The sequence below is a fragment of the Ruditapes philippinarum genome, unplaced genomic scaffold (assembly GCF_026571515.1).
Source record: "Ruditapes philippinarum isolate M1 unplaced genomic scaffold, ASM2657151v2 ctg3912_1_1_1_1, whole genome shotgun sequence".
NCBI classification, from domain to species: Eukaryota; Metazoa; Mollusca; class Bivalvia; order Venerida; family Veneridae; genus Ruditapes; species Ruditapes philippinarum.
In genome coordinates, this window is record NW_026864213.1 from 1 (window position 1) to 16,445 (window position 16,445).

At 31.6% G+C, this 16,445-nt stretch overlaps 1 protein-coding gene across 1 annotated transcript; it reads left to right on the forward strand.

Annotated features, from left to right (window-relative positions):
* The first annotated feature begins 4,606 nt into the window (after positions 1–4,606).
* Positions 4,607–7,522, forward strand: LOC132724841 (perlucin-like protein). Its single transcript, XM_060709795.1, has 4 exons — positions 4,607–4,813; positions 5,743–5,870; positions 6,623–6,713; positions 7,219–7,522. The coding sequence occupies exons 1-4, from the start codon at positions 4,657–4,659 to the stop codon at positions 7,443–7,445; spliced, it is 603 nt and encodes a 200-aa protein (XP_060565778.1). The 5' UTR covers positions 4,607–4,656; the 3' UTR covers positions 7,446–7,522.
* Positions 7,523–16,445: the final 8,923 nt, after the last annotated feature.

Sequence of the window (16,445 nt, forward strand, 5' to 3'; positions counted from 1 at the left end):
TTTTGCTGTTAACGTAGTACATTCATTCCTTTTTTACAAACTATATAAATATGTAAAAACCCGTTAAATTTGCAAAGATACAGTGATTTTCAACAGAAACATATATTCAGCAAAAGACATCCTTCTGAAAAATAAGGAGTGCCTTTATTGACAAATGTCATTTATTCGGATATCAGTTGATGCCTTATGATTAATTATTGTTTCACAAAAATAAAGTTAATCAACAAACCTACGGAATGGTTTTTTTAGTGGTGGTGACGTCATTTCATTATAATACACTAAAATACATTTTTAAATTAATCTCTTCTTTGATTAATGGCTTAAAGAGTAAAAAAAAAACATGAGTAATATAAAGCACTGTAAGTATAGAATACATGAAAAAAGATTCTATACATTTAAAGACTAAAATGGTAGGAAATATGCGATTAGAAAAGGTAACCAAACAATTAATACATTTATTACTCCATTCTGAGATTTTGATTTATTAGATTTTCTGCTTTTTGTTTTCTTTAAGCGTTGATTTTCTTTTAACAAATTTACTGCAATAGAATATGACATGGTCCGTCATTCCTTTTCAGGTGTGCACAGTATTCCCTTCTCTCGCTATCATCAGGCTGACCTAAGTGACCATGTCGATCCATTTGAAGACATCTTCTGTGTCAGCATCTGTGAGTTCAATCCAAAAATCAATACCTGTAAATGACATTGAATAAAGACAAACTAATAATTCTGAAACCCAAATGAATACGGTATTCAATTTAGTTTTGTAAAAGTAAACTGTACAAATACAAAGTCAAGAAAACAATAGTTTAAGCTGTGATTGAAAACTGGTAGTACATGTATCACCTACTCGCTGAACTTTGAAGAATAAAGTATGGTTTAGGATTTCACGTATACTAATTTATAGGTTTAAGTCCAAGTATTATGTGAACTGTAGAAACAATCTTTAATAACTTAAGCTTTAAGAGCTACAAGTGCAATCTCACCAGACTCTTTGCTATTAGTCGCTCAATTTAAGTTTTTTTTTTAATTTGAAGTCCCTTACCAAATAATGAAATAAACTTTACATGTACTTACCTTTAAATGTACTTAGATGGTTTCTTAGGAACGTGTTTTCATCTACGTTTTCTATATGGACTAAATCAGGATGAAGTTTGAGACAATTGGCCTGCAATAAAGATTCATGATTTTTCATTTCAAGATAAAGAACTGCTTTAAAAACTACTTAGTCTAACTAAAATGGATAACATGGATTTTTTTCAAGTATTAGGTGGGAACCTCTCAAGGATCATTCATTAAACAAAAAACATCAAAAGGGGAGTCAAAACCATTTAGTTTTCTACGTAACAAATTGACTAAAAAACTAAAAAAGAGGAAAACAGGATACTTAAGAGTCTTTATCCAGACCGAAACTAATTATTTTTAAGTTATTAATTATAAATGGTAGTACTAAGTAGAGAGGTATAAAACCTTCAGGTTCCTAATACTTTGGTGATGTTTGTGTTTTTATAAAAATGTTATAAATTGGCTGTAAGGATGATATATTATGTAAGGTTGGTCGTACCTTTTGAGTGTCGTTACTTACATAAGCCTCCTTATTTGTCGATATTATAAAAAAAAACTTTCTGTAGTGTCTAACATGTGCTGAGATAGTTTTGAAATGTTCCTTTAAAGTATCTTTCAATGTTTCCGATGAAAACATATTGATACCCTTTGGTGGTAATCTTCCATTGTTTAAAAGCCTGATGGTAACTAGTGATATGTTATTGTTGTCTTGTTAACTATTTATCAAAGCCAGCGACTTAATAGATTTTCACAGATTTAGGGGTACAAATAATTTTCCTCCTTCCTCCTTTATCTTTTGTAGTAAACGTTTCAGCAGCAATAATTGCCACGATGATTTTTCTAAACTGAAACATAAAACTTTACTGAATTTGTAAAGACTTTAAAAAATATCGTTTTTAATCACCAAACCACTTGTTACTATTTTCTTTATTTTCTCTGTAAGGCCAACTGTTTAAAAAATACTCCTTTGTTTACATTTTAATTTTATTTATTTTAATTCATGACAAATATGTCTATATTCAGCGCCACTTACAAGCTCTAAAATCATTATTTGACGTTGTAAAACTTATTTTTACCAGTGCTAAAGACAATGCTAAAGAAGGGAAAGTTTATTCATGTCTGAGTCATTTATATGAGCAATCAGCATAGTTGTATTTCAAATGACGTACGTTTTGCATCTATTATTTTAAGTTAATATCAATGAGCACAAGAACGTAAACATCAATCGAACAAGTATGACAATTAGTTTGTCAATAAATCATATTCAAGCTTGCCACAGAAAAAAACATTTTCGGTGGTAGTAATAAGTGTCCGGTAGTAATAAGTGTCAGGTCAAATTAAAAAAAAATAAGAAAAGAAAATTAGAAATAAACATTCCCATATGTACCAGTTTGTCTTTTCGTAAGAGAAGAAAGGCTTCTTTTATGCAAAAGCTATCATTAATCTCACTTTTATAATTAATTTCAAAATATTTGCCAACTAATACTGTAATAATGAGAAGCTAAAATAGGTCAATTAGAGTTGTATCATGATTAACTTCAATTTGACAGTTGTAGAAATATTTAGAGCACCATACCAAATTAAACCATTTCATCAAATGATTATTTCAATACAGGTGTTTCAATGCAGACCTCCTAAGTCTTTACTGAAATGATATAATGCAATAATTATACATTAACAAGTAATTCTTGGCTGTTGACGTATGAATATATAAGACTGTAACTTATTTAATCTTATTACACGAATACAAAACTTACGTATGTTAACGGATTGTTTTACTTTCTAAAAAAACGTAGACAATATCAGAAGTATATTTATATTTTTGGAAAAAGGAACAACGCATAATTATGATATGAAAACCTTTGGCTTATCAAATTTTTATAACTTGTATGATACCGTATAAGTGGTTTTTTCTGCGGGCTCAAAATTCTGCGGTTTTTCCAAATTTTGGCATGTTTTTATTTCTGCGGACTTTATTTCTGCGGCACTTTCTTTGGACAAAACGTGATTTAAATTCTGCGACTCGTCTTATCAAAGTCTATGTCACATTACCCTATCTATTATATTTGCATGTACACGTTCGCATGTGTTCATCGTCGTTGGGACAAATTATTGTCTATCGGTCTGTCTGAGCTAAGTTATGGATAATAATATGATTATTGGAACATAAAGTAACTGTAAAAGCTTTACCAAGTGTAACAATTGTAATTAGTTACAACAATAGAGAGAACAATAGAGAACAATAGAGTAGCACATAAGAATTTTCCGTTCGGAACGTAAGTCCGTCTGTCCATAGAAAGTTTCCGCATCATATCTTTTGAAGGGTATCAGTAACTGTGCTTCTATTTTGCACGAACATATGTTCCTCAAATCTTAAATCCAGTTCATTTTTGGCTGCAAAAATGTTATTATTAATAGAGTAATATTAACTTTAATGCATTATGTTAAAGAATCAAACTGTTTTCACATGAATACTTTTCAGTAACCATATTTATTTTGGCATGCACGTATGTAAAATTATCTGTCTCATCAGAATAAGATTTGAAGAACTTCAGTGATTTGTATTCACTTCAGTGTTGTTACTTTTTTTCTGGTCCTTCGGTATCATACATTTCATGTTAAAAATTGAGTACCGCTCAAACCGGTGTTAAGAACATGAGAGATGTTACACTTTTTCAGTATCCTGCATGTACAGACTCAATCAAACCGAGTCGTTTGCAATTTGAATATAATTTTGTTATGATTAATGCTTCTAAGGGATCATCCTTTCTCCAGTCCTTTATGTTTGACAAGCAAATATATCATAAAAACTAAGGTTAAGAACGATTTTCACTGCAATTAAGTCATAATTAAAAGAGTCATGTCCCGTTTTATGCAATTTTGAAGTGAAATTATTGGTTTCCATAGAATAAGTTTTTTAATTAATTGATGCTCGCTAAATAACCCATTTTATTTATAGTTATGCGTTTTAAAGCATTTTTTAAATTTCAACAAAAGGACGTCAATGGTTCATCAATGTTTATAAATATCTGGCATACATTTGCTATATGTTATGCCAAAGATCTGTCATGGATTTTCGTTGTAATCAACTCATTATTGACTGAGTTATGCCAATTTCAGCACATTTCTGTAACATTATTAGTTTAGATGTGTAAACTTTGTATTTGGCATGCAAGTTTGTTATACATAAACACAGGACAGTTCTCTTTCTGCAATAAGATAATGCAACATTGATTTAATTGTTTTTTTTTCTTATAAAAATGAAGTGAATTCATTATGTTATCTTCTATAACTAACATATTATCTTGTAACTATCAAAAAAAATTGGATACTCTATATTTTTCTTTTACATTTGGTAGAAAATTAATTCATAAATTGTTAAGCCGAAATAATATATAAATAGTTAAGCCCTAACCTTTCTTGAATAACATAAAAATACCGACCAGTCAAATCATGAACATGATTATTTGGGCGTTTCTATTGATAAAAAGCATACAGTCGCGTGTCACGTGTCATAGAATAATATATATTAAGCTGAACAAACTGTACAAAGGACTTTGCTACAAACAAAATTCGTTTAGTTCAGTTAACATGAAAGGATATATAGGAGTTGTCTTTGCGTTGTACATTGCCTGTTCTGTTGCGACACAGCAATGTTCCAAATATCACTATGAGGAACAAATTTTATCAAAAGTAGTCCGACTGGAACACAGGCTAGACATACTGGAAGAAAAACTCAGTAAAGAAGGTAAATATATTTTTATATATGTATAACTTCACAAAGTGTTTTGTAACTTCCAATATTCAATTACACCATTGAAAAGAAATGTTTTTTACAAGGTGCTTAAAGCTACATTAAATAAATATGTAAAAATATTTTGCCGTCGACCTAAAAATCAAGCATTTTACAGTATCATTAACCTGTTTAACAGTATTGTTGTAAATATCACCAAATATTGTTTATAAATTAGGATTTTAAACGGAAAATCCCACGGTAACACTAAAGTTCGTATACGAATTTTAACATGCAAATGAAGATTATAATCAGCTTGTGTATGCGCTACGTCACAGTGTTATAGCTGCTATCAGGAACACAACAAATATGAGATTTTCTTGTGCAAACACACTTTAACCGTTAAACTTCACGGTGCACAAGGCTTGAGGTTTAGTAAAAAAGTAATCAGGGTTAAGTAAAAAAGTAATCATCTCATGAAAATATTAAATTTGTATGAAAACATCCGTTACATTGCGGAAATATACCGTTAAATTAGGACTGTTGCTTATAGTCATGTTTGTTAATTTAATGTTGATGTACGAATGATCTTAAGGCGGAGTTTCTCATGCAAACAGATGTTGTACTTCCGATTTCGCCACAATGAGGTTGTCCATTGTTTATGCTTATAAAACTCATTTTGGATGTCTGGACACCAAAATAAGATCTGGAGTCGATATGAAACCCAATTTATTAATGAATTGTCGCTATTTCTGTTTTTATGAAATTTATTAAATGTAACTTTAAGCAAAATCAAGATTTTATGTATGAACAGTGGTAGAATAAAAGTGATAGAACACTCATTTTGTATGGTGGAAACAGTTCTTTCTTTAACAGATTATATTTAACTTATTCTGTTATTCTTATGAATATGTATAAAGCTATATATGTTATCTTTCACAAAGACAACAACAAAGACATGGATAACCAACTTGAAGATAAAGCGTGCACACAATGTCCAGATGGATGGATCCAATACGCCGGTTCTTGTTACATGATTATGGAGGAAAAACTTTCCTTTGATGAGGCACGAGTACGTAATAAAATTAACCACAGCTGCCTTTTGTTGTCTTTCTGAAATTTATGAACTATCAAAGTCAAAACACACTCTTTTTGTAAGATTTATGTTATCAATTTTTCCTACTGGAAGACTTTTATTATTTATATCGTTCATAACTTTAGAATCGTAAATATATCGCAAAATTGGCACCTTTCGGCTTTCGTGGATGCTGTATTCTAATGTCCCAAATTTTGATTTTGAGATAGCATTGAAACATATGCATGACATTATACTAAATGTCATTTAAGATGTTAATACGTCAAAATTGAAATTTGCGTTCAAAGTTGTGTGTCTGAGCTGTTGTTTGTCACGACAAGACTGTGCCCGCAAAAAGTGACCTCACTTTTTAAGTTAAAAGCGCATTCGTCCCTATAGAAGCCTGTACATGACCTTTCTCCCTGTAATCACGTGATCCGAGGCGCGCATTAATGTTTTAAACCACTTGATCATATTCAGATGCAGTTGAAATTCATAGTTGGGCTAAATTTCTATTCTCGGAGGTTGTGACTCTATGAAAATGCTTTAAATATTGCTGAATCGTTTCATTCTTCAAGTAAGCAAGAAACAAAGTTGTCGACTCTCCTTTCGCGTAGTATTTGTACAGAATAAATCTGATAGGTGTTGATCCAACCCTTGAATGTTTTTATCTATAACATACGACAGTTATATTTAAAAAAATATTTTTTTTAAAATTGAAAACTCACATATATATCTTTTTTTTGCAGGCCAGTTGTCTGAAACTTAATGCTGATTTAGTCCATATAGAAAACGCAAGAGAGAACACGTTCCTTAGAAACCATCTTAGAACATTAAAAGGTAAAGTCATGTAAAGTTTATTTTATTATTTTGTCATGTATATCATCATTATTCTTTAATCATTAAAATGTTTCTTTAAAACATAATTTAAATATCATATGTTCTTAACCATGACCAATCTGACGGATTTGACTGGCTTTAAATGTGAGTCCATCGATGCAAATCAATACTTAAATTGAACCACTTGAAGCATATTGGGCTTGTCAGACAGCACTTTTAGCTATAAGTGCAGGTTAAGGTTTTACCAAATAGGTCAATTCACTAAAGGTATAAGACAAAAAGGTAAAACAAAACCAATAAAAAAGTATATTTCTTGTGTGAAATCCTAGCAAATACTTTTTCTTCTAATTTCAGCGAAATATACTTCCAGTTTCAATCCTAGCATTAACTGTCGATTTCTTGATTTTATTTTGAAGAGTATTTTTTTCTACAAGACTAGATTGAATACCGTATTCATTTGGGTATCTGAATACTTACTTTATTTGAATTTAAATGTCATTTACAGGTACTGCTTTTTGGATTGGACTCACAGATACGGACACAGAAGGTGTCTTCAAATGGGTCGACGACAACTCAAAGGCATCTTTTACGGATTGGGATGGAGGTCAGCCTGATGATTACGGGAGTAGGGAAGATTGTGCACAATTTTATGCGGATTATGATCTAAAATGGAATGACGGAAGATGTTTTGCTATTTTACAATCAATTTGTGAAATGAAAGTCAAAGTTTAAAGAAAATAAAATGCTCGGAAATCGTATAATCTCAATAACCCAAAATCGAGTAACAAATAAATAACTTGTTCAGTTAACTTTTGAAAATGGCTTTTTGTATATTTTCAACCATTTCAGAAAAACGATATACTCTTCAAAATGTATAGATGAATTCTTTTTAATTACTCTTAGCTAAAATTGCGTTGCTAATGTTTTACTCCGTACGACTCTTTTTAGTCAAAGAATATTTTATTATTATTAACGTATTTCTGTGTCTTATGACGGTGTATAATGACAAAATATGAGCCGTGTCACGACAAAACCAACATAATGGGTTTGCGACCAGCATGGATCCAGACCAGCCTGCGCATCCGAGCAGTCTGATCAGGATCCATGTTGTTCGCTTACAAACCCTATAACAAGTAGAGAAACTGATAGCGAACAGAATGGATCCTGATCAGACTGGGCGGATGCGCAGGCTGGTCTGGATTTATGCTGGTCGCAAACCCATTATGTTGGTTTTGTCGTGACACGGCTCATAAACGTCCCAGCTTAAAAATATTTTAATGAAATAAATTTGTTGAAAATGACTGTATCATTGCAAATGTAACGGATCTTGACATATTCATATAGCTGAAAATCAAGTACTGAATGTATTAAATAAAGATTAAATTGAAATATTTTATGAATCCATTGGACCCAACATAATTATAACTGTTTGCCAATCAGGTTTTTTAAGCTACGGAAGTAAATTAAGATGGTATTTTAGAGAACTATATCCGAAACTTGGGTACTCAATTGGTTTTCGCTTTACATTTCTAGTTCATTTTTTTAAAGCAAAAATTACCTTATTATTCTAGATTGCTGATATTTTGGAAGCACGATATTCTCCTTGTATCAAGATAAACAAGTTTGTTATTATATATTATTTAATTCAAGTGTTCACTATGTTTAAATTAAATAATCAATCTTAATAAACCATCTGATAGACTTATCTTTATTTTTTTAACAGAAAAAAAGAGATAACCCAACAACAAAATTACAAAAAAAAACACCAACAACATATGGGTATACATGACTTACAAGAAAAGTTCACCGATGATTTTCAATTTGTTCAATGTAAATTTTTAGTATCATGCCAGTTCTGAGTAAAACAATCTATCAATCTGTTTCTAAACATTTTAATTAACAATTAACAATCACCAACAGTTTGTGATATCCATGCATATCCAAATCCGTATTGGAATAAAAGTAATTTAACTTTTGTTGTCCAGCAATTTCTTCCAGCATTGTCAGGAGCATATAACATTAAGTAGCATTGTTTTGGGTATCTGTGAGAGGGCATTTCCAGTAACGTACACAATTTGTGTGATATGTAATACATGTATTTGTAGTTTGACGTACATATAAACGTTTTCTACATAATTGATTATCTATAGATTCAATTTTGGAACTATATTGATATCCCAATACTTGGGAACCGTAACATAAAATTGGTTTGATACAGGTGTCAACAATCTTAAAAAAATCCTTAATTGGAAAATAATCAAATGGTTTCTGAATATGGCGTATGACATTAAGTGATCTTTGAGCTTGACAGGGGAAATATACCAATTTGTAAAATTTTATTGCACAATATTAACAAAGTTGGAGCAACATCGTCCATTGTGTATTTGTAAAACTCAGCCGGGATTCCATCAAAACCATTACTTTTGTTATTAGAAAGTTTTGATATAGACAAAAAATTTCTTCTAATGTAAACATCTGATTTAAAGAATTGGCTGTAATGTCTGCATGAATATGTTCGTTACCTAAATTGGGATCTGCAGTTGTTACGTTCTCATTAGATGATAAACTATGAAAATAAGAAAATCATTCTTCTCTATTTATACTTTTATCAATTGTTGAATCTGGTTTATGCCGTTTTAGAATTTTCAAAAACAAGGTAGCATTATCACTTGCATCTATTAAATCTTGCCGATTAATTCTCTGATACTCATACAACCTTACATTGCAAATATATTTAAAATCATTTCGTTTTCCTTATATGCTCTCAAGTCAGATTCTAGATTTTATGATCGGAATTTGCTACGAGCTTAAAATTTCACAGATTTCAGGTAATCACATTTCTCATCCCACCATGGTGGTTGAGAAGATACGTATCTAAAAGTTCGTAACATACACTCACCAGCGTTCTGGTAAATCAAAGTTAACCTGTCTATCGCCAAATTTACATTATCAGCAAAAGAGCTTTCGATATAGGCTTTATTTTCGATCAACAAAGATTTTTACTTACTAATAAACGTACCTGTCAAAAAATTACGCCATCTAAAATTCTGTAGATAATGATAAGAATTATATTCATTGTTAGACTGCTCATTATATTTAGTGTTTAACTCAAAAATACATGAAATAGGAAAATGATCTGATTCATCCCTTTTTAAAAACTTGAAATCCTTAGAATATGAAAACAGCCCTGTAGATGCAATCATGTAATCAACAACACTTGCAGCATCATTAGAAAAACATGTAAATTCTCCTTTTCTATCACTAGAAAAACGACCATATCAAAAATACAACACATATTTACTAATGATTTTCCGAAATTATTACCTCGATACATATCCTTATTTTTCTGAGGAATATCAAAATTGCTACAATCATATTCAATATTATGTAAATATAATCTAGTGTATCATTTGGTATGTAATCCAAAAAACATTTACATCTAGAATTCACGTCTCCTGCAATATATAACATTGATTGCGGATAATCGTAGTTTATAATATCTAAGTGCTTATACATTGTATCTACGCCATTTTTAACATCAATATTATTATAAAAACAAGACCCTTCAGGTGATATACGAGGGACGGTCAGAAAATATCCGGACTTTTCATGCTCCTCTCTTTCCACGTGCAGCTATATACACACATTATATATTGGTGAAAACTACATTCATTTGCCAATAACGTGGTCAGTTTATTTTCAATGATAGTTGTGAATTTTGCCATCTGAAATATGATAGGTGTTTCGTCTATCATGGACTTTTTGTTTGAGGAACAACGCTCTGTAATAAAGTTTCTGGTTGCAGAATGTGAAAAGCCCTGCCACATCTTTCAGAGGCTTAAAAAAAGATTTTCTGATAAATGTGTATCACGTTCAACCTTCTACAACTGGGTTTCTCAGTTTCGTGAAGGCAGAACAAGTGTTTGTGACAGGCCTAGGACTTGGCGGCCAGCTGAGGCGGTGACCCCATCAATGGTAGCAAATGTTAAAGCTTTTGTCAACAAAAATCGTCGAGTAACTTTGGAGGAGATAGCCAACAAGTTTAGCATCGGTAAGGCATCGGCACACAAGATTTTACACGAACACCTAGGCATGAGCAAGGTAAGTGCCAGGTGGGTGCCTAGACAGCTGTCCGCAAATCAAAAGGCAACCAGAGTAACCAATTCAAAAGAACATTTAAGTCATTTTAATCGTGAAGGGGATAAGTTTTTGAACCGCATTATCACTGGAGATGAGATGTGGGTTCATTATTCCGAACAAAATCTCAGTCAAAGCAGTGGAAACGAGCTGGTTCCCCACCTCCTAAAAAGTTTAAGCTGTCTCCTTCGGCTGGCAAAGTTATGCTTGTTGCCTTTTTGGATTCACGAGGAATGATACTTACTCATTTCATGCCAAAAGGTCAAACTGTCACCGCCAAGTACTATTCTGAAGTAATTCTGAAATTCTCAGAGAAAAGCTGAAGCAAATGCGTCCCAGGGTAGCACAGAAAAATGTCCTTCTTCTTCACGATAACGCCCCCTCCCATACCGCCGCAGCTACAGTGGAGGTTATCATCTCTTACAAATGGCAATTGTTGTCTCACCCTCCTTATAGCCCAGACCTCGCCCCTGTGACTTTTATTTGTTTCCAGAACTGAAAAAATTGCTTGCTGGAAAGAAATATAAGACCAGGGCGGCTTTGATATCTGCTGTTACACAGTATCTAAAACATAGGTCTACGTCATGGTTCACAGCGGGAAAACAAAAGCTCCCACGAAGATGGCAAAAGTGCGTAGACGTAGGTGGAGAATATTTCGAAAAAAAATTTTTTTTTTTAAATGTTGAATGGTTTTCGAGAACGAGTCAAAAGTCCGGATATTTTCTGACCGTCCCTCGTATAAGTAAAATACATAATAATATCATCACATTGAAAGTATTTGATAATTTGCAATATAAGACAATACAATTTTCAAAGTGATCATAAATACGCTGTATCGTAACTAATTTACTAAAACTACTTTTAACAAATACACCTATAATACATCTATTTTTTATAGCATTTGGTTTTATATTTCAAATAAAATCAAAATTAATGTATGACTTTAGTAAATTATCAAATTCCCCATATTCTGTCTTATGACGGTGTATTATGACAAAATTAACGCCCCAGCTTAAAAAATATGTTTATGAAATAACCCATGTTTCGCGCATATGTATATATCAAATTTACACAAAAAACTAATAGTTTCACAATTATAATTGTGTTTTCTTAAACCACAAATGTTCCATGATAAAAAATTCAATAAATGTTTATTGTCATTGTTATTAGGACATTAGCCTAATTCCTATTCGGAAAATAATTCCGACTCGACGTCATCTTCAGATATTCCCGTTGCTCCATCCATTGACCGAGGATGTTGATAATCAGCCAATCGCTGAACGTTGCTCGAGAGGTAGTTCTCACGACCACGTGGCGTTGCACGTGTTCTTGATCGCTTGCCAACCAATACAATTTCATCAGTGAGGTCATCATATTCACAGTCCGTTATTTCGCTCACTTATCATGCTGTCTCCAAGAAGTTTTTGATGACGCCTTACACGATCTGAATAATCTTGCTGTACAGCATACTGTTTGCGCTGGCCAGGTTTAAATTATTGTGTAGCCCTCTTGAAAATCAGCTGACAGTCTTTAAACCGAACAAAACGGGCAATTATTGTAAATGTATTGCTGTCACTCGACTTAATCCTGTGGGCTCTCGGTCAATATCGATCTCATCTGTTTGGTTACCAAATTTTAACTCATTTCTAATTTTTTTTTCGAAGAACAGACCACTGTTCACCAATCTTTCCTTTGATACCATTAAAACGTATATTATTACTTCTAGAGTTATACTCATACTGGTCTAATTTATTTCTCATATCACACATTTGATGTTTTAATGAAATATTTTCCTGTTTTAACGATTCGTCATCAGTCTTAAGCTCATTCACTGTGGTTAACACAGTATGTAACTTAGCATTTAGTTTATTAATATCAGAAGAAACATTATTATTCTGGGTAGTTAAATCACTTTTCATAGTTTTCAAAAGTCATACATATCTGTACCTTGAATATCTCTAGATGCATTGCCGTTTTAATTACACGAGTCGAGGTGTAAGACCTTGATGGTCACAATGACCTTGACCTCCACGTCCTGTAGAGTTCCGAGACACTGGACGGTATTGGTATCGTTTTCTTTAGAAACATAAAAGGGACATTAGGACTTGTATTTTCGTTGTACCTTGTTTGTTGTGTTTTAGCACAGCAACGTTCCAAATATCACTACGAGGAACAAATTTTATCAAAGGTAGTCCGACTGGAACACAGAATAGAACTACTGGAGAAAAGACTCAGTGAAAAAGGCAAATTAGTTTAAAAAGATTTACGATTACTATCAACGTATTCAAACATTTTTAAAGGCTAGATTTTACTTTCATGTTTCTAGATGTTAATGAGTATTTATTCTTCATATCATTGATTTATTTATTTTACTGCGTTTTGTTTTAAATTTAACCCTTCCTCCATGAAAGACATGATACCGGTAAACTTGCAACACATAGACATACAGGGTTTGCACTTCTTTTCATTATTCATTTTTATTTTGAGATAATAAAGAATACGAAATTACTTAGAACATGTTAAAAAGTTTTTAACACATACATATCAGCTTTGCTCAAACTTGCTTTTTATCAAGAAAAGTTTAAAATGGTTTACCTACATATTACCAGGTTAAGCTAAATATGAAAATGTTTGACGAAATATAAAAGAGTATTTATTTTAACAATACTTGCCAAGTTTCTTGTGTTTTTTTTATAAATGGATAACGATTTTAGCACAAAGTCATTTAAAAAGGTTAGGTATAAGTTTTGATATATTTAATAAATAATCTTTGCTTTGAAATGTATATTGTAGTTGTTTAGTAAGAACGCTAACAATGTTTCGTTTCAATATTTGAACAACAGATTAAGATAGTTCTCTCAAAAATGACAATTTGATAAAGAATGTAATTATTGCAAATTGTGGAAACCTTTACGGTCGTCAAAAGCGGCAAAATGTCTTGATTTGATAAAACCTGCTCATGCATGACACTAGTTAATGCAAAGAATTGTTCAGTTCATGCAACGGCTAAATCAAAACCCGGCATTAATGTTAAGACAATTAATACAATTAAAATTAAAAATTTTGTAACACCCACAAATGCAGAGTCTGTTTTATCGAACCGGTATATACTTATTTCAAAATCATATAACATATCATTTAAATGTAGTAATTCTTTAAGACAAACTAAGATTTGCTTTCTTTTTTCAAAGGTAGAGGAGAAAAAGAATGTACAGCATGCCCAGATGGATGGATTCATTACAAAAGGTCGTGTTTGAAAATATTTCGTTTGATAAAGCACGTGTAAGTTATTTTATAATATGTTTTAAATGCCGTTGTTGAAACTGAAACTCGCTTTAATAGATAAAATTTCAGCGGAATTAATTTCTATCAGACAATTTCCATATTTATTAAACCATAGTTTTTCGAAAGTTGGTCATCATTTTAAAATGAGAAGAATCTGGTTTTAATTTCAGGCCAATTGCCAAAAACGTCTTGCAGATTTTGTCCGTAAAGAAAACATAAGAGATTAAGAATTTAAGCAATATTTAAGTTTGTAAGTTCATTAACAGACAACATAAATTGGTTTTCCTACCATTTGTGAAGTAAAACATATCACTCAAAAGCAACATTATATGTTTGAAATTATTCTTTACATATGAATTATATAAACACAATGCGGCGTGACCAGTTCTACAGGACAGTCTATTTTAACTTTATTTAAGCTACGCAAGTTAGATATAGGGTTTCCTCTCAGTAAAATCCATCTGAAAATTACACAAGTATAAAGAAAAAATAAACTTATATTTTGGTAACTTTCTTTCTTTTTACATATGTTCACTATATATCATTCATTATAACAACCCGTTCATGCTTTGCCCATGTGCCCATGTGCCCTCTTCTGTTTATGCTTGGTGTCGTTTCGGGCTCCTAGTAGCCGGTCTGGAGTTTTGTTGTGTTGTCTTGGGGATGCGTTCATTGCAGGCCACCCTTCCTTTCCTTGTTCATCTTGTTTCATATTCTGTACTCCATTTAGCTGTTTAACCTTAAACTAAGATTATGGCAGAAATATTAGATAAAAACTATGACATACCAGACTTTTGTCACCATATAAAAAATAAGAATGAATGTAAAATGTTAGTCTTCTTGCAGAAATCTGCATATGTAGCATTCATTATGAAACATATTTGATGATCACATTAAAAGAATCCACGTGCACATAGTGATCGCCAATTTGAGTGCTAGTGTCCATTATAGAAGCAATAAATTCCAAATCCTATATTTGTTGTAGACCGAAAACAGCCTGCACATTTGACCTAACCGCTAATATGTTCGTATGCAATAATATACCTCTTCAAATTTAAAGCAGAGCAAGTTCTGTTACACAAGTATTGTTTTGATGAAGTGAACATCTAAGATTTTTTACATTAAATTTGTTACTCGTAGATTGAAATATACAAGGAAATATTTGAACTCAGACAAGATGTTTAAAAGAACAATGGTTTGTGTAAGAAACTAACATGAAATTATTTTCTGTTAAGAAGGAAAATGAATATTCATTTACATGATCATAGTACTAGGATATAGCTTTTCCGATGCAAAGTATCAATGTGATTGAAAAATTATTAAATTATAGCAAATATAGCCGTTATAAAACGACATTCAAAATTAGTGAGTCTAGTTTAAAAACCACACACCTTCACCACACAACGAGACTAAATGAAAATATTCAATTTAAAAACTGAAAAACATTTGAAACACATTTTTGTGGGTCGGTACACAACATTAACAAGAAATGATTAAATTTTACTACTAAGTTAGTTGCTAAATGTCGGAAGGAAATTTAATTATGTTGATATTTGGAATACAACATTTTGAAGTCAGTCAATTTTGTTTCGCTCACTATTTTTTGTCCAGGTTGGGTCCAAAATGAATCATTTTGGATAGATCGAGTAAATATACTTAACGCTCTGAACCTACGTATTAAACAACAGTTGTGTTACTGATTTCTATTCTTTACATGCTATTTCTTTAAATGGGTTAACACAAGTTATTGGCTTAAAATTCAGATAATAAATATTTCATTTCAAAGTCATTTATCTTAAATAGTAGTACTCAGTAGAGCAAAAAAATAATTCCTTTAGAAAAGTAAGGAAACTACTTGAAAGACAAAAAACAGTCAGTACAAATGACACACTGTACTAGGTACCTACGATCTTTAGACCCTTGTGTCTTACATTAACTTCCTTATTTGCCGAGACAATACACCCTTTTTTAGTGTCTTACATATGTTGAAATACATTAACAATGTTCCTTTGTAATATAATTCAATGTTTCTTTTGAAACAATATTGATAGCATTTGGTGGTATTCTTCTTTTGTTTAAAAGCCTGATTGTGACAAGTGATATGTTATTGTTGTTGACTGATGTACTATTCACTTAAACCAATGATAAAATAGTGTTTTACTTCTTTATAGATACAAATATTTTCCTCCTTCCTCCTTTATCTAATATACAAATATTTGAAAATAAATGTTTCAGCAATACATGTCAAAATGTTCGTTAAACTTAATACAAAACATAATAGACTTTGCAAGACTTTAAAAATATCGGTTT

What these genes read in the sequence shown, in the direction of transcription:
- LOC132724841 (XM_060709795.1), top strand. Translation starts at nt 4,657, where the DNA reads ATGAAAGGATATATAGGAGTTGTCTTTGCGTTGTACATTGCCTGTTCT. An exon ending in AGAAAAACTCAGTAAAGAAG is followed by an intron (nt 4,814 to 5,742) that starts GTAAATATATTT and finishes TCTTTCACAAAG; the next exon opens with ACAACAACAAAGACATGGAT. An exon ending in TTTCCTTTGATGAGGCACGA is followed by an intron (nt 5,871 to 6,622) that starts GTACGTAATAAA and finishes TTTTTTTTGCAG; the next exon opens with GCCAGTTGTCTGAAACTTAA.